The sequence below is a fragment of the Astyanax mexicanus genome, chromosome 11, assembly GCF_023375975.1.
Source record: "Astyanax mexicanus isolate ESR-SI-001 chromosome 11, AstMex3_surface, whole genome shotgun sequence".
Taxonomy (NCBI): Eukaryota; Metazoa; Chordata; class Actinopteri; order Characiformes; family Acestrorhamphidae; genus Astyanax; species Astyanax mexicanus.
The window spans coordinates 1,644,357-1,669,785 of NC_064418.1; the positions used below are offsets into that span (position 1 = coordinate 1,644,357).

At 41.4% G+C, this 25,429-nt stretch overlaps 2 protein-coding genes across 4 annotated transcripts; both read right to left on the reverse strand.

Annotated features, from left to right (window-relative positions):
- Nucleotides 1-5,512: 5,512 nt before the first annotated feature.
- Nucleotides 5,513-11,772, reverse strand: cnmd (chondromodulin). Of its 3 annotated transcripts, none has more exons than XM_022665659.2 (7): nt 11,549-11,772; nt 10,267-10,407; nt 9,066-9,206; nt 8,780-8,896; nt 8,167-8,317; nt 7,330-7,478; nt 5,513-6,610 (listed from the first exon to the last, which is right to left on the reverse strand). In XM_022665659.2, the coding sequence occupies exons 1-7, from the start codon at nt 11,741-11,743 to the stop codon at nt 6,386-6,388; spliced, it is 1,119 nt and encodes a 372-aa protein (XP_022521380.2). In that variant the 5' UTR covers nt 11,744-11,772; the 3' UTR covers nt 5,513-6,385. The 3 variants fall into 3 exon arrangements, with proteins under 3 accessions (XP_022521380.2, XP_022521381.2, XP_022521379.2); XM_022665660.2 differs by having other exon boundaries at nt 7,330-7,475; nt 9,066-9,209; XM_022665658.2 differs by having other exon boundaries at nt 9,066-9,209.
- Nucleotides 11,773-13,090: 1,318 nt separating this feature from the next.
- Nucleotides 13,091-24,166, reverse strand: si:ch211-199f5.1 (protocadherin-8). The gene is made up of 3 exons (XM_022665667.2): nt 21,034-24,166; nt 19,023-19,221; nt 13,091-13,689 (listed from the first exon to the last, which is right to left on the reverse strand). Exons 1-3 carry the CDS (start codon nt 23,428-23,430, stop codon nt 13,349-13,351), a joined length of 2,937 nt encoding a protein of 978 aa, XP_022521388.2. The 5' UTR covers nt 23,431-24,166; the 3' UTR covers nt 13,091-13,348.
- Between the last annotated feature and the right edge of the window lie 1,263 nt (nt 24,167-25,429).

Sequence of the window (25,429 nt, forward strand, 5' to 3'; positions counted from 1 at the left end):
ATATATATATATATATATCTAATATACTGTATTTCTGATCATAAAGAGAATTACTTTAAATTTACTGATGTCTATTTAGATTTAGATTCATAATTTTCCATTAGCCTTCCTGTTATGTTCAAACTTACTAACACCCATTATGTTTAGGGGTCAATTTGACTTCAGCAATTTTAAACTACAGAAAATTATTATATAATAAGAACTTTTTTACCCAATTTTATGTCACATGCTATATTTTCTTGTTGACTACTCAAGCAGCCATTTTCAAAAAGTTCTACCCATCCAAATATTGGCCATAGCCAGTACAAGCAGTTTGGAATGTCCTGAAAAAGAAGAAAGTCGTCACTGGTGTACTAAATGATGGTTGTGAGTGCTGTAAAGAACAACCCTTAAACAACTGTTAGTCACACCAGCAGCAACCTCCGGAGAGCAGTGAAGTGAAGGTATCACAATCTGGTGTTTGCAGAAGACTCAATTTAGCATGAAATAAATAAATAAATATATTTTTTTATTGTAACACATTCTTTCAAAAACAAAGGTTTTCTCTCCAATTTAGTAATCTCTAATCCTCTCAATATATTGCTAATAACCAGTGCTGGGAGGATGAAGGCTATCATTTGTTTTTCCAGGTGGGATTCTGGGTTAGATGTGAACATTTTGATTGAATAAGTCTTTTTTATGGATATTTTATTAATGAAATTAGCTGTTGGATTCCTGTTGATCCAGTTGACCCATTGTTCTCCATCCCATCATCCAACCTGGGAGTTTCCTGCCAGAACCTCAGAGACTCCATGCTAAAAAGCCCTGCAGATGCTTATGTATTAAAAGTTGTTTTTTTCTTTCCTTCGTCACCCAGTGTCTGAATATCTGAAGCATCACACGATATTGCTTGATGATACAGTGACAGACAGCGTATTGATTGAAGTGAAGGTCACCACACGGTCGGACAGTTACAGCCATTGATTAGCCGGTTCAGTCTGTCGTGAGGAACCCACGGTGTTCCGGCTCAGCGGGTTGTGAGGAGTGATGAACACACAAACACATGTCAATAAGGCCACTGTCAAATACATCCTGGATCTGAAGCCACCAGTCATGTTTACACCTGAAATCTATTCACTACCTGTTCTTTCCCCCCTGTATAATGAGAAAATGTGTCATAGCGTATAAAATCATTCACTCTGTGTTTGCTCAGATAGACAGACAGACAGACAGACAGACAGACAGACAGACAGACAGACAGATAGATAGATAGATAGATAGATAGATAGATAGATAGATAGATAGATAGATAGAAGGCAATTCATCAAATTTAGCTTCCTACAGGAAATGTGGCGAAATGTACTGAAGAAGAAAGTCATCACTGGTGTACTAAATAGCAGGTGTTGATCAGGTAGATCAAGAAAAACCACAGCACTTAATGACTGAAACATTGTAAATGCTGTAAAGAAAGACCCTAAAACAAATTTTAGTGTCACCAGCACTACAATCAATCATCTCTAATCCTTGCAATATAATGTTAATAACCATTGCTTGGAGGATGAAGGCTATGATTGCTCCACCACAACTTTTAAAGCTATCGCAAATTGTCCAGACTGTTCACTACCTATTCAGTTCCCCCCTGTATAATAAGCAAACGTTTGATAGCGTATCAAATCATTCACTTTGTGCTTACCTGGCTGGGGAACCGAACCCTATGGCCTACTACAGGGAGTGTGGTGTTGTTACCCACTATGCTACACAACCTGTTTAGCGATTATGAAACCATCATGTTTCTATTTGTGTTCAATAGAGTCTACTTGACTTTCCAGTGTGCAAGATATTGATTCAGGGAACTGCACTGCTCAAATAATGGAAAACATAAATCACACATTGTGTCTTGAATGAAATCGTTTCTGATATATAAGCTGATATATAATTGTGTAATTAGTTCAGAGCAAAATAATATGACAATGGCCAATGGAAAACAAACAGATCAAATTATGACGGCCATAAATGAATTTGGTTAATTCTAGACTACCATCATTACCTAAAAGGTCCTACCTAAAACGGTGCTGCTAAACTTCTTGAATTTGTGCACCAGGAGTAAAGCAGCATAAAGTTATCCAAAAGCAGTGTGTAAGACTGGTGGAGGAGGAGAACATGATGCCAAGATGTATGTTTAAAACTGTGATTAAAAACCATCAGGGTTATGCCACCAAATATTAATTTCTGAACTTTTAAAAAACTTTATGAATATAAACTTGCTTTCTTTGTATTATTTGAGGTCTGAAAGCTCTGCATCTTTTTTTGTTATTTCAGCCGTCGCTGTTCTGATTCCTATACGTCGTTAAAAACAGCTAGAAACCCTTTTCTTAAATCTTTCCCTGCTCTGATAGTTTCTTGTCTCTCTGCTGGAAGAACCAGTGAGACCCTGTGTTTCTGGACCTGGCTGTGGCACCCTGCCTCGCTTTCTCGTTCTGCTGTTTCCCAGATGTTTATCAAGGTTTCCTGAGGTTAACCGTCATCTTTATCAGACTGCTGGAATTACCACAGTGACCTGGTGGACCAGAGTCTGGACAAGATGCTTCCCATCCCAACCCCCAAGGGCTTCAGGCTAGAAAGCATCTCTGCTTTCCTCGCACCTTCTTCTTCTCCTCTTTCGTCTTTTCTGTCTCACCCTCCTCTGTGTGGATTATTTGTTTTTTGCTCCACAGGGGAACTTTCCGACCAGCTCTTCCCTTCTCCTCTTCTTCCTCCTCTTCATCATCATCCTCTTTCTCCTTCTGCTGTTGCTTCTTGCTTGCTGTTCGGAGCCGGAGGAGAGGGATCCTCAGGAGGTTGTTTTCTCTGTGTAGCGGCCTTGTTCTTCCAGAGCTCGCGATGCGCCTTTGTTTCACAGCGGGCCTTTATTTCTTTCTCTGTTTCTAAAGGAGCTTTTCTGTTTTTTTATACAAAAAAAAAGTGTTTATGCCAACAGATTTACAGCAAGAAGAAAGGGCCACTGCAGCAGACGCACTCTTTTTAAAAGACCGAAAACGATGGAGGCAAATTCCTGGTTGGGGCTTTTCTTTGACGCATTTGCCTTTGATGCCGGGTTTACGCCGTAATTGGACCTGATCCTCAGAGACTCGCCGGGGCCTATTTCTGCTTCGCATGCGGCTTCCGATCCGCCACCTTCGACCACGGAGGTCGTGAGGGTTCGCCCACGACAGCTCACGGCGGCTGTCAAGCTGGACAGTCCTGTCGAAAGTCAGGCTCTCTTTTTCGAGAATTAGCGGCGCCTGACGCACAGCAGGTTGATTGTGTTTAATGACCGTGGCGGTGACAGTGACAGCGGCTGTGACAGTGAGATGGAAATTGGTGCCCTCTCCGTCTCTCTTTCGGTTTCACTCTCTCTCTTTCTCTCTTTCTCAAACACACACTCGCTCACACACACACACACTCTTCCATCACTCCAGGCTAGTCAGAGGCTCCTTTAACGGAGTCATCAGGAGGTCCTGGATATGTCACGCTTGTCACCTTCCTTTAAGTCCGTCTGCAGCGCGTGGGCGCTGGATTAATATTATATGGCCTACGGAAGTGCGGCGACTGTCTTATCTGCTCTGCATGGATGATAAGCAGCCGTGGCCAGTCAGAGCTGATAGATTCCTCTCTGTCTCGCTCACAATGCGAGAGGAAATGTTGTGCCGAGTGACGCTAATTAATCGTCGCTTGCTAAAAGCTCGGCAAAAGCTTGACCATAATTGTTGCAAAGATGAATTGCGCAGACCGTCAGAGATCGCCACATGCAAATCAAAGTTGAAGAGCTAAAGTTGTGTCCTGCTCTGAAACATGAAGACAATCATCCCTCTCCATGACCCACGGTAAAAAAACTGAAGCTAAATATAATGGCAGAGATGCCAACCGCTGGCCCGAGGCGATGTGAATTTGCTCAGTTCTGACATGGCCATTCTCGGACACTGCATGCCAAAGTCAATTTGATTTCCAGCGGTGTTGTTCAGGTCCCCCCGCCGAGACGCTTTGGCTCTGGAACGGCCCTCCCCTGTTCTCCCTGCATGCAACACTGCCGAATGAAGCTCCTGCCACGAAAATGATTCCTCTGCAAACGTCTACTTAGCATCATGTTATTCTGTCGGAGAGACGATTCTGGCGATTGATATGGCCCTCTCTGCCGCTGCGCCGTGCGACACAAACTTCTTTCAGAGAGCAAATAAATAAGTAAGGCCGCGATCCCACCGACCGGCCGGCCTGCCTGCGAATAATTCAGGGGCTCGGGATCTCTCTCTTTTTTATCTGAAATGTCATCTTTTATTGAGACGTCTGTTCTCAGTGGCTTGGGCGCTCAGCTTGCGTTAGTCGCACATCAGTGGATCCGTCAGAGCCCGCAGGAAAAGGCTTGGGCACCTTCCCACATCTCCTCGCTCTACAAAGGGCCGCCGACGCTTTTCATCCCTGCTGCTTTTTATCCCTCCCACAAAAAGCTCGCTCCCAACCTTCGCACGCTGCCGAAACAACGGTGTAACATCTCGCTAAGCTAATTGGCTTTACCGTGTGCAGAAAGACGCTTTTTGTTTTCCTCTGTTTAGCACCGACAAAGCAGAGCCGCCGCGCATATCGCCCTTTACCATTGTGCTGTTTGTTACACGTTACACAGCCATCTGTGAAATGCGACCAATTACCGCATGCGATAGAAGCGAGATTGAGACGGGCTCTCGTGAGAAGCTCGGTAAAAGTGAGATGCTACTTCAATCTGGCTGAAAAGCATGCAAAAAAACCCCACAATTGAGGCGCTGCAATCGCCCTCTTAAACCTTTCACGGACCAAGTGTAGGAGACCCAGCCGCTTTAAATCTCATTAAAAAGCCTCCCCTAATACCCCTGCCTGCTAATTCCTGGTTTAATTAGCGGCTGGCCGACTAGCGATACTGAGCTAAACTGCGAGATTAGTGCCTACACCACAGAGAACTGGAAATAATCTGGTTTCGCCAGACACCAATCATCCCTGACTGAATCCACCTTTAACATCTCACATGCACACATCTTTCTGTGTTAGGACTGGATTTGAACTTAAAAGCTTAACAACTGCTAAAAAAAACACACTGCAGCTTCGGAAAGGGCAGAGGTAGTGAGTAAAACAGTCGTGCACTCAATAGTAGTGCAGCTCACTTTGTGAAAAAAGTTCCACATAATAGCCACATTGTTGGAACCACAAATGGACACGTTATAAGAAACACCTACCTTTGTGCTTCTACTCACTAGTCACCTTTTTAGAAACCCCTTTCTTGTGCCCCCTCACTGGCCACTTTATTGGAAACCCCTACTTTGCTCTTCTTCTCAGTGGCCCCTTTATTAGAAACCCCTACTTTGCTCTTCTTCTCAGTGGCCACTGTATTGGAAACCATTACACATTGTAATTCAACTTACTAGAAACTTTGTAAGAAATAAAAAAACATTGTTGTGCTAACAAATAAATGAAGTTATATCAATGCTTGCTATATGAACATAATTATTCACACACAATTTGATTGCTTGTGAATACCTTTAATTTAATAATATAAAAACAGTTAAAAAGACAGTTCCAGTCATTACTTAACATTTGTAAATTTGATACTTTCTTGTTTTTGCACCAGGATTGAAGGCACAAAGTTATGCAAAACCCTTGTTTTTAATCCCTTGTTCGTTTCATGCATCTTGGCATCATGTCCTCCTCCACCAGTCTTACACACTACTTTTGGATAACTTTATGCCTTTACTCCTGGTGCAAAAATTCCAGCAGTTCATTTTTGATGGCTTGTGATCATCCATCTTCCTCTTGATTATATTCCAGAGGTTTTCAATGTTGTAAATCAAAGAAGCTCAATATTTGTAAAGTTTGCCACTTGCTTGTTTTTGCACCAGGAGTGAAGCAGCATAACTTATCCAAAAGCAGTGTGTAAGACTGGTGGAGGAGAACATGATGCCAAGATGCAAGTTTAAAACTGTGATTAGAAACCAACCAGGGTTATTCCACCAAATATTGATTTCTGGACTCTTAAAATTACTTTATGAATATGAACTTGTTTTTTTTTTGCATTATTTGAGGTCTGAAAGCTCTGCATCTTTTTCTCATTTTCTGCAGATAAATGCTCTAAGTGACAATATTTTTATTTGGAATTTGGGAGAAATGTTGTCTGTAGTTTATAGAATAAAACAACAATGATCATTTTACTCAAACATAAACCTATAAATAGAAAAATCAAAGGGTATACATACTTTTAAAGACACTGTATTGGCTCAAACAATAGAGAATGCTACACACATGTTTAATTGGAGAGCAGTGATATGCATTTGTGAGTAGTTGTGAGTAGTTTTGAGTAGTTGTGAGTAGTTTTGAGTAGTTGTGAGTAGTTGTGAGTAGTTTTGGAGGTCTAGACGAGCCCCAGCATGCGGGCGGCCCACCAGCGGCAGGGCATTATGAGTCTGCAGGCCACGCGGCAGCCCCGGTAGTTATAGGGCCACGGCCAGTAACCACCCAGCGGCTCACAGATACGCTCACAGTGAGTGTGCCCACGCTGGCATTCACTACAGCAGATTCCACGGTGATCCAGGAGGGCGTCGAACACCATGTTTCCCACCTCACTATCCTGCTTCCTCTGTAGAAGAAGATACAACAAAAACAAAATCACAATTTCTTCTTTTACAAATCAATTAATTCATTATCTGATCCTAATTCAGCAGCCTTACAGTATTCTTACTTAAAACATACAGAATCAGTTTTTCTGATTTTGCTATTTATAGGTTTATGTTTGAGTAAAATGAACATTGTTGTTTTATTCTATAAACTACAGACAACATTTCTCCCAAATTCCAAATATAAATATTCTCATTTAGAGCATTTATTTACAGAAAATGAGAAAAAGATGCAGAGCTTTCAGACCTCAAATAATGCAAAGAAAACAAGTTAATTTAATTTGGTAAAATCAAAGAAACTCATCATTTTAAGTCCTCTCTTTTTCCCAGAGCTGTATATTATGATTACTATTGCTAGTGTTATTCAAGATTTTAGTGGTGTGATCTGATAGTCCTTAGAGTTTCTTGTCTTATGGAAGTCTAAATTCTAATCCTCTAATTCTAACTCTTTTTAATGAGAGAAAGGTTTTTCTGGTGTTTATTTGGTGATTAACATGGTTAAATTATATTTATTGTGCTGTAAAACGTTATTTTTCTGTTGCACTTTCAGTTTTTTGCGAGAAAATATGTTACTTTTGTATTTTTTAACATTTATTAACATGCTTTACATATTTTTATCTTATATATGTCTTTATTATGATAATAAAAATGAGACAGTCAACTGTTGTAGAATGGGTCTCACATGATAAGGATTTTCAGGATTATATGCAGATCCTGCAGATCCTGATTCCAGGTTCTCCTCCCCTGGACCTGGGCTTCCAGTATCGTTCTTCACATTCGCTTCTCTCTCATCAAACTCCTCCACTTCAATCTGACGCCTCTTCCTTCCTGCTTCACCAACAAACACAAAGATTCTGAATAAGATAAAGTAAAGAGTTACTCCAGAATTACTTGTTCTTTATATTGTGGTAGAATTTGGAATTAATGGACCAATAGCAATGCTCCAGAAACCTCCAGAATGACTTGTTCTTTGTATTTTTGTAGAATTTAATGATTGATGGCCAAATAGAAATGCTCCAGAATTCTCAAGATCGACTTTTTCTTTGTATTTCTACAGATTTTTTTTATTGATGGCCCAATAACAATGCTCCAGAATTCTCTAGAATGACTTGTTCGTTATATTGCATTAGAATTTTATGATTAATGGCTCAATAGCAATGCTTTCAAATGATCCAGAATGACTAGTTTATGATATTGTGGTAGAATTTTATAATTAATGACCCAATAGCAATGCTTCAGAAATCTCCACAATGACGTATTCTATATATTGTGGTAGAGTTTTTGATGCATGGGCCAATAGCAATACTCCAGAATTCTCTAGAATGGGTTGTTCTTTATATTGTGGTAGAATTTCATGATTAATGGACCAATAGCAATGCTCCAGAATCTCTTTGAGAAAAAGTGCATGTTCTCTACTAGATCAGTGCTATAGTTATTGATGATGCCCATGCTAATTGGTGATATATAAGCTTTCATTGGTTGTTACAAGGTTTAACTGAAGAGAATAATTAGGAAATACTCTTTGGGTGAGTCGGATGAAGCCAGTAAACTGGAAGATCTCTGCACTGCTTCAGGATCTGGGGGCTCAGGAATTGCTTGTCTTTAACTGGTTCCTGAGATGCTACCCAGACCACAGGATCTTCATCCGGTTTCTGCGGCAACATCTCGTCCTGATGGTACAACGGAAAAGGAGAAATGGGTGGATTCAGACAAAAGGTGGAAAATCTTCTAAACTGTGTATCAGATCTAGATATACATACCTGGAAATTAAAAGGTGAAATATGATATTTTGTTTTATATCTATCTTTTATTTTCAAACTCAAATGGTTATTTAGTTTACAGCAGAAATAAAGGGATTGATCTCAGTGTTCCAATACTTTTGGAGGAGTCTTTATCTCCTTCACCATGGTCCAAAACACAGGTATAGTCCTAAACCTAAATCTGGTCCTGAAACTAACTCTAAAAACATTTCCCTAATCCTAATTTTATTCATATTAGGAACTGCTACTGACTCCTACAGAGAGTTTTTAATGTATTTATTGTCTAAAATGGGAGATTTTGGTGTTTACTTTGTATTCTAGATAATTTAGTTCTTTGAGTGTCAGAAAGTGAAGCTTTTAAACTGATCTTACCAGCTCTAAGGTTACAGAGTCCCGCTCTCCCAGCGTCTCCAGCTCAGGCAGTTTATCTCTAGTTTGAGATCTGATGTAACACTTGTGTTCTCCTGTAAACCAGACTGCGGTGATTCCCTTTAGTGGAACAAAAAGAGAGGATTATGGGAGTTCAGAAATCTTAATCACAATTTTATTCATGCATCTTGGCATCATGTTCTCCTCCACCAGTCTTACACACTGCTTTTGGACAACTTTATGCTGCTTTGCTCCTGGTGCAAAAACTCAAGCAGATCAGCTTACTCACTGCTTTAAAATCGTGAACCTCCACTGCCTCTCCGTCCTCACTGCCTGTCCGTGTTTTCTCCAGGTTGTTCTTAGAGTCGATTTCCATTGAAGCATCTGCTGGTTTTCCATTGATTCTAATACTGTAGTGAAGACTGATCACCTGCTGACATCAGAAATACGAGAATAAAGGGTCTCATTTCTATCACAGGGTAAATTTGATCAACCTTATTTGGTAAATTGCAGTTTTTCGTATTTGCTAATATAGGTAGGGTCCTATAGCTTTAAGACTATGCATGAAATGCATGAAAATGCATCGATAATGTCAGGCGGGTGAAAGAAACTGTAACCTTTCTCAACACCTCAGTGACATTAACCATTGGCTAGGATCAACCCCTGACCTTTCGAAGGTTGTTGGCCACCAAGGCTCTTTTGCTCTTTGGTAAACGTTCCTTTGACTCTGTCATAAAACAGCAATGATATCATACTATTTTTTTTAAGATAAGTTAAGATAATATAATCCTTTATTAATCCCACAATGGTGAAATTTGCAATGTTACAGCAGCACAGAGGAAAAGACAGAGAAACAGGTCAGGAAAATAATAAAAAAGGCTGAAAATAAACTAAAGGCTGCTTAAAGAAAATACACAGAATGAAGCTACATCAAATCTCATTCTCACATTTCTGCAGCAGCGAGATCTCTGCTGTAATTTCCTCGACTCTGCCTCTACTCACACAGTGCCTGATGCCCCGGGGGTATGAACTCCCATTACTTAGTTAGCTACATTAGCATCGCAAGCTTCCATTCCCAAAAACATGCATCGGCTGATTGCCTAAATTGGGGGTAAATGGGAGAAAATGTGTATATTTGATTCTTAGTGTAACTATAGATTTATTCAGTCTGTTAACACTTTCCAGACAACCAAACCCTTTAGTGTAAAACAAATTCTACACAATGTGTTTGTTCAGAACATGACCTGAGGAGATATTTCACCAGAATGGCTGGATTTTAAGAGCTAAGCATTCTTGTTGTACAAAAAAACTACTCAAAAATAAATGTTTAATAATGTAAATTTAGTCCAAGCCAGACAATACTCTACTGTTCCACTCTTCCTCTCTACAGCAGGAGTGTGAGTTTCCTCACCCGGCAGAGCTCACAGAACTTGCATCATACTGCTGAACGAGCTCCTTCATTCTGGGCCAGGAGGAGAAGCAGCACCTACTTGTTTCCCGTCGTTCTTCCAGAGGTGGAAAGCTCCGGCGGCTCCGAGCAGGATGAGCGCCGCTCCGATGATGAGCACCGTCACTCCGGTTCTCCAGAGACAGCTGTTCCCCAGCGGCTTCAAACCTGCAGCACTGCAAACCTTATTGACACACAGTGAGGAAAAGAGTCTACAGACACAACTGGAATAAATGCTGACCTAGTTTAAAGACCTGAACCTGTATATCAGCACCAGTCAAAGGTTTGGGCACATCGACCTCTGTTCTAAAGTCTTTAAACACTTTATAATATTAGAACTGTGAACAAATTCAAACTCTACAAAGAGTCTGCAGTAAATCCCTTTTTTATTTTATTTTTCATTTTTATCCCATTTTCTTCCCCGGTTCTGATACATCAGCTCACAGACGCAGCCTTGTGCTGATCCACATCACCCTAGAAGGAGTGATGAAGGGAAAGAGAGAGCACCATCTACTGTACCCACCCAGAGAGAGCAAGGTTGATTGTGCTCTCTCAGGGCTCCGGCAGCTGATGGCGAGCTGCAAGACTGGGATTCGAATCAGTGATCTCCTAATCATAGTGGCAGTGCCTTAGACAGTTGGTTTTTTCAAGGCATTTGGGAGCCTCAAGCAATATGGTGCTTTTAATTACATTAGAAAATGCATTGTGGGAGTTAATATTTTATAGCATTAAAATTCCTACAGCTCTGTAAAATATGAAGGTCACACTTCAGTTTCTCTGATTTTGCTATTTATAGGTTTATGTTTGAGTAAAATGAACATTGTTGTTTTATTCTATAAACTACAGACAACATTTCTCCCAAATTCCAAATAAAAATATTCATTTAGAGCATTTATTTACAGAAAATATTCATTTTTTATATTCATAAAGTTTTAATATTTGGTGGAATAACCCTGGTTGGTTTTTAATCACAGTTTTTTTCATGCATCTTGGCATCATGTTCTCCTCCTCCACCAGTCTTACACACTGCTTTTGGATAACTTTATGATCATTTGTGATCATCCATCTTCCTCTTGATTATATTCCAGAGGTTTTTAATTCGGTAAAATCAAAGAAACTCATCATTTTTAAGTGCTCTCTTTTTTTCCTGAGCTGTATATTTGTATTAATGTGTTTTTTAGACTCTTTATATCCTCTTTATATCCAATAGGCTGAAACCCTTGACTGCTACTCTAGACATTATAGGACTTTACAGCCTGGATGAATAAACCCAAACTGTATGTTGAAAAATAAATAAAAATAAAAATGAAAAGTAGACAACCTACTGGCAGCAAAGCTTGTTCTACATCTCCTGGAGCTTCAGAAGTTGCTGGATTTTTCTCGGAGCTGTCCTCCATCGCAGAGCTCACCCACTTTTCTGGACACATCTGACTGAAGCTCACCAGCAGCATCTCAGTCCTGCTGTCTGTCCTGCTGGCGTTCAGGTGACAGAGTACAAACCAGCGCCTCCCCACAGACATCCACTCAGTCCTCACGAGTCCTCAGACTCAGACGCCTCAGTCTGACACTTCCGTGCAAGGTGTTGTGAACGCCAGCAGGTTTTTTTCCATGTAAACTGCACCTCTCTCCCGGAGACGGAGCGCTCTGCTCACTAAATACTGCAGAACATTTTAAGGACTTCCTTCAGTCAACAGCTTACAGACCTCAGAGGGTTAATAATACTCCTACAGAAGGGTCATGGGGATTTCACACCCAGCTTTCTTAATCTAAACTTTCTGACTTTTCCATTTGCTCTGAACTACAGTTGCAAGAAAAGTATGTAAACCTATTGGGATAGCTTGGATTTCTGCATAAATTGGTCATTTAATCTGTTCTGATCTTCAACACTTTTAACATTGTCACAACAATAGACAAACACCGTCTGCTTAAACTAATACCACACAAAAACCACCAGTTTTGAGTTTTAAGCTGTTCCTAAGAGGCATTGCTTGATGTTAATCATACTTCACACAAGAGATCAAGCTCTCAGAAGACCTACGTTCAAGAATGGTTGACTTGCTTGAAGCTGGAAAGGGTTACAAAAGTATCTCTAAAAGCCTTGATATGCATGTGTCCATGGCAAGAGAGACGTCCTATAAAGGTGACTACAAGAGCAAAGCGCAGAATGATCAATGAGGTGAGGAAGAATCATTAAACAAGAAGGGGGTTCATGGAAGGACATCACGGAGGAAGCCACTGCTGTCCAAAAAAACATTGGAATGGTCCAAAATTCCTCCTGACCGTTGTGCAGGTCTGATTTGCAACTGCTGCCAAAGGAGGATCAACCAGTTGTTTAAAAAATATATTATTTACTTATATTATTTACTTATTTACTACATTTGCTGACTTGCCATGGACAGTAGGTACAGATCCCTCCCTCAGACAAAGTCTGCTGGCTAATCCTGCTGTGTACTGTCTGAGAATCTCAGCTAAAGGACTAAAATAGCATTTCTTCAACTGATTTAGCTGGTCGGGCTCTGGTGGGGCACGACAGGTGAGGTGTCAGAGTGGTTTTATGCAGGTTAATGGAGCCAACAAACACTTTCAACTGCTTCACAGAAAACAGATAGATGGATCCCGTGTCTAGTGTAACTTTCGATAAATCTCTTTATTTATGAACAAGGGCTGCAAATAATTATAATTATTATAATTATTATAAAAAATTGAAAATCTCCTCAAGTGCAGATCCACAGACCATTATAAAACATTATGGTGAAACTGGCTCTCATCAGGACCGCAAAGAGCTACCTCTGTTGCACAGGATCGAATAAGTTCATCTTAGTCACCAGTCTCAGAAACTGTAAGTTACAGAACACAGTTCACACAGCTTTCTTGAAAATGTTTATTACAGAAACACAGTGACCAAATGTAATACAAATACAATCACATTTATCAACACGCTGTCGCCCACGTGAAGTTCTCACGACCGACCTGGAAACGGGGTTGTGTTTTGGAAACGTAGCCTAGCTAAACATGCCATGAAAAATAGGAAAACATGAAAAGTCGATATATTTTCAGTAAAAAATATACTCTATATATACAAAATGCCACGTGTACAGTCAAACAGATCAGAACACGTTACTCGGTCACGCGTCCGTGAACCTCCGGGGACTGTTGGCTGGGATGGGTTTTGTTGAGTGCGTGAACGTCTCCATCTCCTCGCTGTCTTTTCTCCTCTGCGGTTGTGGAGAGCAGATGTGGATGTAATCACACTGGCTCTGCTGGCTCTCCGCTACGCTCTGCAGGGCCGCCGTCCGGGACGCCTGGCTCTCGTAGTAGACGGGTCCCTGCCGGCTGTTCAGAGGGGACGGGGCGGCCCGGGAGAACGTGGACAGGTGCCGGGCGCCGCTGGCCCGAGTGGCTGATGGACTCCAGCATCTGTCTGAGTGACCCAGGATCCGGCACTCGCTGGTGCACGCCCAAAGCCCTGGAGACGACAGAACAAACAGGAATTATAGTAAATCTCAGTGGATTCGCCAAGGAAACAAAACATCATTTTGCTGATTTTGTTGATTTGGTATCATTTTCTGAGCTTTACTAATCTAACAATTCAAGATCAATTCAAGCAGTCAAAAAGTTATTTGTAAATGATCATGAGAAAACCTAATAAAAGATGCCAAGATGCTGAAACCCCTAAGAGTCTAGGAGCAGTCCTGGTACTCACTGGTAACCCACCCTGGGTCATGCTTTGCATGTAGGGCACCAAGTGCCCAGTGGCGCAACAAACAATAGATATAATAGATATTAGCATTACAAAACTAACATATTTGCTCAAGAAAAAAAAGAAGAAGATATTTGCTAAATATAGTGCCCATCTAAACCGTAAAACTGTTGGGGGCGAAGCTGCGCTCACTTCTTGAACAGAGACTGAAAACGTAAAAGAGTTTTACAAGGTTTAATCAACGAACATACACCACAAAACCAACTAACTAACAACTAATCTGTATCTGTAGAACAGTGTACCTTTCTCTTACTAAAATAAAATACACCTGTTTTCAGGTTAAATCTACTATATTTTAAACATTGCGTTATGTACAGACCACAATTAAAAATCTTATTATAGAAGAAAATGCTGAAAAAACACTTTCCATAGTAATATGCATATAAGTTTCAAATTATATTATTGTAGGAATGATGAAAGGAATAATGGCATGGCAAAATTAAATACATTTGGTTGTATATAGACTTCTATAAAATAATATTATCAAATCACTCCACTAAATTTGTATTTGAGGTATATGTTTTAAGTGGTATTACTGTAGCAATTTGATGTCCATTTGATTTTGCATAAACACCAGATTTTAAGGTCCTATTAAACCAGCAAACTAATATCAAGTGACACCAATAAATCCACATACAGCACATTCCATACCATTAAGCTTAAACATTGCAAGTGATTTTACTGTAGTATTTTGGAGTAATCGAAAACACGTTGATTTGATTTTGAATAAATCAGATTTTAGAGTCTTACGAAACCAGCAAACCAAGTTAATATCAAGTGACACCATTACATTCTTAAAGAAGCCTTTCTATACTATTAATGATATAAATATCAAATGATATTACTGTAGCATTTTGGAGCAATGAGAGGTCAAACATATGAAAAATGCCCATTTGGTTTAACATAAACCAGAATTTTGACGAGTTGAATAATTGTTCATTTTCAGGTTGGGGACATCACAAAGCATTTGTGCTTAATGCACCCAAATGGCTAGTGTGGAAAGGCCCTAAAACTCAAGGAAAACTTCACTAAGACCATGAGGAACCACTAAGAACCCCCAGCCAACAAGCTTATGGGTCTAATATGGGCTATTTGTGGATTTTAGGTGGTCATGAGCTCTGAGTGAGTTTTTAAATGTGATGTTTCTTGGGCTTCTCTAATGTGCCCCATCATTGCAGCCCACCCTAATCTGACATGGATCCCATATAGGCCACATATGCAGTGTACAACTCAGATCGGACCCATGTTAATACATTTTCCCACCACAGACCCATTGGGCCCATCACTGGAAAAACATGGAACCTACAAACAAAATGTTCTATCTCCCAGTTAGGCCACCTATAGTATACAGACCCCACATAATAGCCTTTATAGTCAGGGGTCATAAACAATATATTATTAAGCGAAATCAGGTGTAAATAGATGGAGAACTTAACTGTGTCCCTAAAAGAAAGCCTCTTTAAAACCACGTGTCCTTGTAGATCTCTCGCCCAACAGCACTGGATGTAGTTGATGTCACCAGAAGGTAGACTCTATAGGAGAACAGCACTGCACAAAACCTAATATCATTTCAGTTACTGTATCTCAAAACCCAGACTATTACAGTTTAATCCCAATGCTAATATTATCATCTTCTGGACTAATCAGGACAGTGAGAGTGAGAACTTCACCAGAACACAGTGTCAGTCAAAGCCAGCAGCAGATTCACGGTGACTCATTCTCTCTCTTTCTCTTTCTTTCCCTGTGGAACAGAGCTGATGTCAAATCCCTTCATTTTAAAGTCTCTTCCATTCGTCCCTTTGTGGCTCGGTTTCATTTGCACTTGCCAAGCGGCGCTTTAGCATATTGGGCTAACGATGACTCACCACTGCCCCACTGACCCTACCGCTAACAGATCGTCTACAGACACACACCGGGCCAAAAGCTCACAGTGACGACAGATGAAGCCTTCAGTTTCCTCACGGCAGGACTTTTCCCTCCTCTATATCCGTACAGAGCTTTAGAGTAGCGGTATTACCTTTATTACAGTAGAGTAGAGCCTTATACAGTATACAGAACACTTATTTACATGCACAGAGAAAGGAAGTGTCGGATTGCAGGTACAGTAAATAAATACAAAAATAGACTGATATTTATTTGACAACTAATATCTATTAGGTATTGTACGCTGCACGGTACTGAAAAAAAAATAACATTGCAATATCAAGATATAGACATCAATGATCCAACATGTCATGATGTTAATATTGCTTTCTGTGTATTAATGACTGTATTTAAATAAATAAGGGTAATTGATCACTTATAATTATGATTTTATCATGAAATAAATGATATGGGGTATATATAATCATTAATATGGTAGATTGTCGTGTAAAATGAGAACTGTGTGCACATACAGTTAAATTCAAGAACTTTAAAAGTATTCCTAAATGCAATCACAAAGACTTTCAAATGCTATGATGAAACTGGCACTCATCAGGACTGCCCTAAGAAAGGAAGACCAAGAGTTTCCTCTGCTGTACAAGATAAGTTTGAGTTACTAGCCTCAGAAACAAACGGAAGTTAACAATCAGCTCCCCAGATAAGAGCTCCTAAATGCTTCCTAAAACACTTTTAAGTTACTACATGATTCCGTATGTGTTCCTTCATAATCTGATATATCACTTCACTATTCATTTACTATGTAGGAAAATATTAAAGATGTGTCCAAACTTTTGATTGCTACTGTATATGCATCAATATCAATGCTGGAACATTACATAGTGCAGCCATAATATCTCTATTAAACTTACATTACATTAATGATGCCTTTTTTGGAAATTGGTTCCTTTGGCTTCGCTTACTAAAATGAGCAAAGATCCTCAATTTTTTTGGCGCTCAAAATAAACTCTTAATAATTAAAGGGCCTGCTCTTAGAGACGAATCGTAACCCAAAATTTCAGCATTGAATTGTAGAGGTTCCTAATGGCGTCTTGCAGTAATCCATCCCACTCAGATTTTTCCCAAAATATTTCTACACTGCTTCTATTGAGCATAACATAAATATCAATAAATATTGCCTATATCAGTATAAATTCTTATTTTTTGGAACTGTTATTTTCTTTCCAAATAGCACTGCAGCTAAACAATTCCTTCTCTGTGTAACAGTTTTAATTTTTTTTTCATTTTAAAAGTATAAGAAAATTGAAAAAACAGGAGGGCTAGTGAGTTTTTTTATGCTTTTTTCTCGGTCACATGACATCACGACGTTCAGTAGCTCCTCCATTTCCACTCGCTGTTGTCTTTTTAACGCGGATCTCCATGGAAACACGCACCCAAAGTGTACAGTAATTACGGTGTGCTGCAGTGGACAAATAGCTATTTTATTAAAGACGAGGAGACGAAACTCAGAGATGTGCGTCTGGACAGGACTAAAATTGGCAGAGGAGCACGGAGTTCAGAGAAAAACAGTAGATAATTCAGCCTGTAATTTTCTCAGAGGACGTCTGAGAAAAACACGTACATGATCGTTCTGGACGGGAATAAAATCACAGAGGATAAAAAAAACCTCATAAAAGAGAGAGAAATTACCCCAGAACCCCCTGAGAAACTAATCCCCTTCCAGATAGGGCTTATGACAGTTTTGTGCACCGTAGCAGCAGCTCATTTAAACCCTTACACAGGAAATTTGTTGCGACCAGCTGTCAGACTGATCATTATCTGTGTACCCTGTCTGCTCCTCCACCGCTTCACATCTCTTTTGGGATTCAAACAGTAGCTAAGAAGGTCTGGTTTAAGCAAAAGCAACTGCTGGATGCATTACTGTGAGACAAAACCACAACAAGTCAAATATATCGAGCATAAATGAAGCATGTTAGTGCTAAAAGCCTGCAGGAAGTGAGGGATTTATAGGTCCTGGAGTTTGGAGACATGCTATTGATTATCCTGTGTAGACTGAAGTTTACTGTACATTATCTGGGATCAGTGGCATCGATATCATGGGGGATTTTTATTGAACATGTACTTAACCTATTCCACAGTCCCTCAAGCGTCTGCTGTCTCTCCTCTTCAATCTGCTCAGCTCTATTAATAACATGATCCTCACTTGTTCATGTCTACGCATTTACTGTTTACTGTTTTACCTGATCTGTAATGAAAGTGATCTAACTAAAGATCATTTATACAACTCTAAACCACTTAAAAATGATGAGTTTCTTTGATTTTACAAAATTGAAAACATCTGGAATATAATCATAAGGAATATGGATGATCACAAGCCATCAAACCACCAAACTGAACTGCTTGAATTTTTGCACCAGGAGTAAAGCAGCATAAAGTTATCCAAAAGCAGTGTGTAAGACTGGTGGAGGAGAACAGGATGCCAAGATGCATGAAAAAAAACTGTGATTAAAAACCAACCAGGGTTATTCCACCAAATATTGATTTTTGAACTCTTAAAACTTTATGAATATGAACTTGTTTTCTTTGCATTATTTGAGGTCTGAAAGTTCTGCATCTTTTTTGTTATTTCAGCCATTTCTTATTTTCTGCAAAAAACAAATAAATGCCCTAATGACAATATTTTTATTTGTAATTTGGGAGAAATGTTGTCTGTAGTTTATAGAATAAAACAACAATGCTCATTTTACTCATTTTATAAACCTATAAATAGCAAAATCAGAGAAACTGATTGAGAAACTTAAGTGGGATCTTAATTTTTTTTCCAGAGCTGTATGTTTATAGATATTTATTTATTCATAATCGATAACATTGTTAAAAAAGTCATATCCTGATCAAGAATTTTGCATTGTAATCCTTTTTCTGATGTGAATAAAACAACAACAGGCTTGTTCTGATCCAAGCTAATCTGCAGCATGAATGAGCTCATACTCGCACTTATCCAAAGGAAAAAAAAACATAGCGTATCCAACAAGAACCAACTAGTGCTGATTCTGCATGCTAACCCTAGTTTCATGTTCACCAGTGTTACAGTATATTAATGAGATATTAAACGTATTCTACAGTTTGATTGGGCCTTCGTAGTAGCATGCTCGACTAACCTTTATAAGTAGAGTAATCTTTTTTGGCTCCCTCTCCACTGATATCCGAATCGCTGTCGTTGACGTCGCTGTCACCTTTCCCGCTGTCCTTGCCGCTGATATGTGGGTCGCGTGCCGCAACGGTCACCATGGAGTTCCCCTTCCACACAGTTATGGGGCGTGTGCTGTCTTTGCCGTACCCAGGAAGTGTGGAATAACCCTGTGGACGGACAGACAGACGGACAGACAGTCAGGAAGTGGTTACTGACTTTAACCGATGCATTTAACAGAGGCAGATGGTGGTTCAGTGGACTATGAGTAAGCCTGCAACGATTAGTCGATATAATCGACAATGACGATTATTTAAATTTGTTATTTATTTTAATTTAACAATGGGAGATAAAAGGCTAAATGTCTCGCTCACACAGTTTACACTCAACTTAATCTGTGTCTCCAAAAGTGCCCAAACTCAACAGATTACATTTTTAACCACTAAATATCAGTAATTTCCATGTTTTAACAACATCTAGACAATTAAATGCCTCTTAACCCCCTCCTGTTGTGTTCCGGGTCAATTTGACTCATTTTAAAGTTTGAAGATCTAGGAAAAATAGTTATTTAATACATATAAGTGTTTTTTTTTTCAGTATGAATTTCCTTCTGCTTGCCTTGATTAGTTTATTCAACACATAATGTAAAAAATGTTCATCTCCCATATTTGCAACCACCGTCCCCTGCAAAAACTAAAACTAAAACTAAAACTAAATTTCAATGTTATGTTTTTTTAATGTTATGTAAAACTATTGTTTTACATGTTTGTCTTTCAAAAGTAATAAAGTAGTAAAACATTAAAAAAGTTTAAACATGTATTTTTTTAGGAAAACGAGTGAATTATCCTAATTTAAGCATTACCTGTTAGAGGTAAGTAACACCATTGCACTAAATCTTTATAGAATAATTAGAAATGGAGTTAGAAAAAAAATATTCACACTGCTTGTTTCAGACATGTTTTGGATAATTACTAGTTCAAAATGACCCTGACCTGACAAATGAACATAATCGAAGGGGTAAAACTCATGTTCAGCTGTTTCTATCATTTTTACAGATGGAGGACATGGCAGAAATAATCATTGACTAATCGACTAATCGAAAAAATAATCATCAGATTAGTCGACTAACAAAATAATAGATAGTAGGAGTGAGTTACCACTCACAGTGGACAGAGCTGTGGTTGGTAATGATCAGAACTGGCAGTGTCTGGCTAGAATTGTCCGTGTGAACAGATTAATGACTCATCCATGCATTTCCTGCATTACTACCCACTGCACTGAGGATCATTCTTTATATAACATTATCATATTTCCTGATACACAATTGATTGACACTGTGGATTATGGAATGTTAAATACTGTATCTGCACAGCTTTGGAAACTGAAAGTCCCATTCAGCTCACACTCACAAGATAACACCTTACAACACCTCATAACTTAGCATCTGAGTAAGATTAAATAATAAATGAAACAGTTCTGAATCCAGTTGCATTGGACTACAAAAATATTATCATCTTCATAACTATTGCTTTATTTTGCTTGATTTATTGGACTTCCAATTGTTTAAATATGAAATACATTGTACTCTTTATCATTTTTGCACTATATTGCAGGAATAAATAGGCAAATATTTTATCATTTCTATGAAAATTGTGCTGTATAGTGAGTCAATGGCAAGACTAATCCACATGCAGAGAGTAAAGGACACACACTGCCATCTACAGCACTAGTGCTTTCTGTTCACAATTCACAGCTTCTCCTGCTGATGCTGGTTTAAGGAGTTCTCTTTGCACTATTCAAAAATGTTGAATAGTGCTTATATTTATGTAGTTATTATATTATTATCCTTTTGACAGCAAGATATAATAATAAATAAAAACAATCTGTCTCAACACTTTTCATTAATAAATTTGCAAAAAAGTTCAACCCCACACACCGACATATTACACATAATAAACACCCACACAGAAACACATACTTACGTCCATCTGACCCACTCCAGTCCGGTACTTTGATTTGTAGAGCAGCGTGGCCTCCACATTGTCCGAGCTCGCCTCCACGCTGTTGTGTATGATTTCTGCGGATCCTGTGTTGACTCTGGTGGTCAGGGTGTGCGTGTCGAACACGTTGGTCGTCTGGTTTGAGATCAGCGAGACCACGTTGGTCTCTTTCTCAGTGTAGGGCTGATCCGCTGGGTCCTGGGTCTCCGCCACTGCTCTCGTCTGGTTCTTTCTCTTTCGGCCGCAGAAGAAATACACAGAGATCCCGACCAGCAGCAGGATGGACGAGCTGGTCAGGGTGATGATGAGGACAAGTGCAGCAGATGCCCAGTCCCCAGGCTCCTCCCTCTCGCCGTCGCTGTAGTAGTTATCGTTGGACGGGGCTCCCTCTGTGAGAGCGAAGCGGATGGTCACTGTGGACGTGAGGGATGGGATGCCGTTGTCGTTGACGGTGATGGTCACTCTTGGCTCCTCGTCCGTGTCGTAAATGACTCTCCGGCTCATGTAGATCTCCCCTGTGTCCTGGTCAATAGAAAACCCTGATTCGGTGCCCTCCGCCAGCCTGTAGGTGAGTTGGGCGTTAGATCCTGAGTCAGCATCCCTTGCTTTAATACGAGTGACAACATAGCCTGGTCCAGCATCCCTGGGCAGTGGAACCTCAGCAGATCCGTTCTGTAAGACAGGCTGCATCACAGCCGGAGCGTTGTCGTTCTGGTCCACCACACTAATCACAAGCATGGCGCTGCTTTTGAGCTGTGGCCACCCTCGATCACTCGCCTGCACTCGCAGCTCCAGCCTGGGCGTGACCTCATGGTTGAAGCTCTGCAGAGCGTACACATGTCCTGCTTGGTTCATGATGGCGAAGCGTGACGGTGTGTTAGTTTCGCTGTCCAGGAGCTCATAGGAAACTTCCCCATTAAGTCCGATGTCTGGGTCGGTGGCCACCACCGTGGTGATGTAGGTGCCGGGAAGCTGGTTCTCCTCTATGAATCCTTCGTACACTTTGGCGCTGAAGATTGGAGCATTGTCGTTGACGTCCGTTACCACAACCACATACTGGACCACAGTGCGCAGGGGTGGCGTGCCAAAGTCCTCAGCGACCACACTCAGGTTGTACTGGGAAATTTTCTCCCTGTCCAGCCCTTCTGCAGTCACTATGGCGTAACTTCCTTCATAGGCGCGACGCAACCGGAAGTGACCGTGTGCCCCCTGTAGGTTGCAGGCTACACGCCCGTTGTCGCCGCTGTCACGGTCAGTGATGGTCACAACAGCGACTAGTGCATCAATTGCAATTCCTTCACTGACCCGTGCTGCACCATCTGGTGCCGGTGCCACTGGAGCCACGCTAACCTCAGGCCGATTGTCGTTAACATCCTGCAGATGGATGATGACCTTGCAGATAGTGGGTGGTGCAGGTATGGCGCCTAAATCGGTCGCCTGGACATCGACCTCATACACCGCCTGCTCCTCGAAGTCCACAGTGTTTCCCAAAGTCATGCGTCCTGAGCGGCGGTCCAACCGGAAGAGCCGTCTCACTTCTGCACCCGCCTGCTTGCCGAAGTCGTACACCACCTGTCCATTTGGGCCCTGATCCGGGTCAGTGGCGTGCAACTGCAGCAACAGATGACCAGGTACAGCATCTTCAGGTAACTCCACAGCGTACAGAGGCCGCTCAAAGGATGGGCTGTTGTCATTGGAGTCCAGAACTCGCACCGTGAGGTTGGTGGACCCGGTACGTGGTGGTCGCCCACCGTCCGCCGCCTCCAGTCTCAGCAGGTGTGTCTCCTGCGTCTCGCGGTCCAGCGGCCTGACCAGCACCAGCTCCGCGTACTGGACCCCATCCACCCGTGTCATCGTTTCCACAGCAAAATGCCCACTGCCGGTCAGACGGTAGCTCTGCACCGAGTTGGTGCCCGAGTCCGGGTCGTGGGCGGGGTCCACGGGCAGCCGCGTGCCCAGTGGGGCAGCCTCCGAAATCTCCAGCGCGAGCTCCGCGCTCGGGAACACGGGAGCGTGATCGTTCACGTCCAACACCTCCACCTCCACGCGCACTAGCTCAAACCGCTCGCCCGTGACGAGCGCCACATCCAGTGCGAGAACGCAGCCGCGCACGCTCCTCTTGCACAGCGCCTCGCGGTCCACGCGCTCCGTCAGCATCAGCGACCCGTCCGTCTCGGACACGCGCAGGAACGGCGTCGCCGCGCTGACCAGCCTGAAGGATGTGGTGCGCGCGCCGACCGTGCCGTTGGAGAGCGAGCCGATGCGCGCGGGCGGGCGCAGCTCCTCGCGCATCTCGAAGCGGACCGCGCGCTGCTCCGGGACCGCGCGCCGCGCGCACAGCAGCAGCAGCAGCAGCACCGCGAGGAGCGGGAAATCCATCCGATCCGCGAGAGAGTCCCAACTGAACCCGAACCGAGGCGCGAGGAGGCGAGGCGGACAGAGGAGAGGAGTGCAGGCTGTCCGCGCGCAGCCTGGAGACTGATACACACTCACACACACTCACTGATACTCTCTCTCTCTTCTCTCTCTCTCTCTCTCTCTCTCTCTCTCTACCCTTTCTCTTTTTCCTCTTCTCTCTCCTCTCTCTCTCTAGTCTTTCTCTTTTTCCTCTTCTCTCTCACCCTGTTTTTCTCTCTCTGCTCCCTTACTCTCTGTTTCTCTCTCTCTTTTTATATTTCTTTATCTTTTTTAGCTGTCCTTCTGTTTTCTTTTCTCTCTCTCTGTTTCTCTTCCTCTGTCGTTCTCTCTCTCACTCATTCCCCTTTCTTTATCTCTCTCATTTTGTTAATTCTTCCTCTCTCCCTGTTTTTTCTCTTCTGTGTTCCCTCCCTCTCTCTGCTCCCTCAATATCTGTTTCTCTCTCTCCCTCTTTCTGCTCTCTCTCTCTCTCTGCTTTCTCTCCCTATCTGTATCTCTCTCTCTCCTTTTCCTCTTCTCTCTCACCCTGTTTTCCTCTCTCTCTGCTCCCTTACTCTGTCTCTCTCTTGCTTTCTTTCTCTTTTTTCTCCTTTTCTTTCTCTCTCTCACTCTGCTCACTTACTCTCTGTTTCTTTCTCTCCCTTTTTCTGCTCACTCACACTCTCTCTGCTTTCTCTCCCTCTCTTTTTTTCTATCCCTATCTGTATCTCTGTTTTCATCTCTCTCTCTCTCTCTCTCTCTCTCTCTCTCTCTCTCTCTCTCTCTCTCTCTCTCTCTCTCTCTCTCTGGCCCCGCCCCTCCCTCCCTCAGTGGGGCATTATGCTAATACGCATTCAAATGAAGGGGCGTGGCGAAGCACCCCACTCCGCTTCACCTTCAGACTTCAAAATGGGGAGGGTGGCGCGCGGTGACCACTGTGAAACCATACACACACACACACACACACACACACACACACACACACACTCACACACGCACACAAGCACTTTGTCTGTGTTTAGAGAGAGAGAGAGAGAGAGAGAGAGAGGTGATGGAGCTCCGTACAGTATCTTTGGGATTGATGAGTTGGAGAGGCAGAAGTAATCATCCAACATCAGCATCAGCACCAGACCCCACTGATGCTCTCACTCTCAGGGCCGAATGCAATCAAATGATCCTCACAGCAATGTTTCAACACCTTTTGCATAAAGTGTAGTTTAGGAGGAACAATGAAGGAGCAGGTGTCCAGTTATTTTTGGCCAGTATAGAAATAGTGTCTGAATAGGATGAATAATCAGCCATTACTAACTGAAATAACTGATCAGTATTAGATAGATCAGGTGATAAGGTGTGTGTGATATTTGAAGCTGTTATTGACCTTTTTATCAACAGGTTAAAAGTTGTGTGCCATACTTGAAGCTGATATGCGATGGTGTATTAATCAGGCATGTGATTAGATGTCTGTCATATCAGAGATAATATGTAAAGTATTGAACAGATTGGCAAGCTGTTATGTGATGATGTATTGATAAGGCAGATGATTAGATGTGTGTGATATTTAAAGCTGTTTTGTGATAGTGTATTAATCAGGCAGGTTATTAGCTGTATATGATACTTGAAGGTGATATGTGATGACATTTTGATCAGGCAGGTGATTAGTTGTCTAAAGCTAATATGTGTTGAACAAGTATTGAACATATTGGTAATTAGATGTGTGTGATATTTGAAGGTGATATGTGATGACATTTTGATCAGGCGAGTGATTAGATGTGTGTGATATTTAAAGCTGTTATGTGATAGTGTATTGATCAGGAAGGTAGTTAGTTGTGTGTGATATCTGAAGCTGATTTGTGATAGTGTATTGATAGGGCAGGTGATTAGGTGCTATGATAATCAGATCTGCACGGCAACAGAATTGTATATACTAAAAATACAGGCGCAGAATTTTTGTATTTTTGTATCATGATCAAATAGTCGGTGT

Coding starts and splice junctions, on each gene's coding strand:
- cnmd (XM_022665658.2), bottom strand. CDS start 11,743: ATGTCTGTGGGGAGGCGCTGGTTTGTACTCTGTCACCTGAACGCCAGC. Junction 10,408..11,548: donor TAGAACAAGCTTTGCTGCCA/GTAGGTTGTCTA, acceptor TGTGTCAATAAG/GTTTGCAGTGCTGCAGGTTT. Junction 8,897..9,065: donor AGGTTCACGATTTTAAAGCA/GTGAGTAAGCTG, acceptor GTTCCACTAAAG/GGAATCACCGCAGTCTGGTT.
- si:ch211-199f5.1 (XM_022665667.2), bottom strand. CDS start 23,430: ATGGATTTCCCGCTCCTCGCGGTGCTGCTGCTGCTGCTGCTGTGCGCG. Junction 19,222..21,033: donor CTGGAGTGGGTCAGATGGAC/GTAAGTATGTGT, acceptor GTCCGTCCACAG/GGTTATTCCACACTTCCTGG. Junction 13,690..19,022: donor AGATTACTCTACTTATAAAG/GTTAGTCGAGCA, acceptor TGTCGTCTCCAG/GGCTTTGGGCGTGCACCAGC.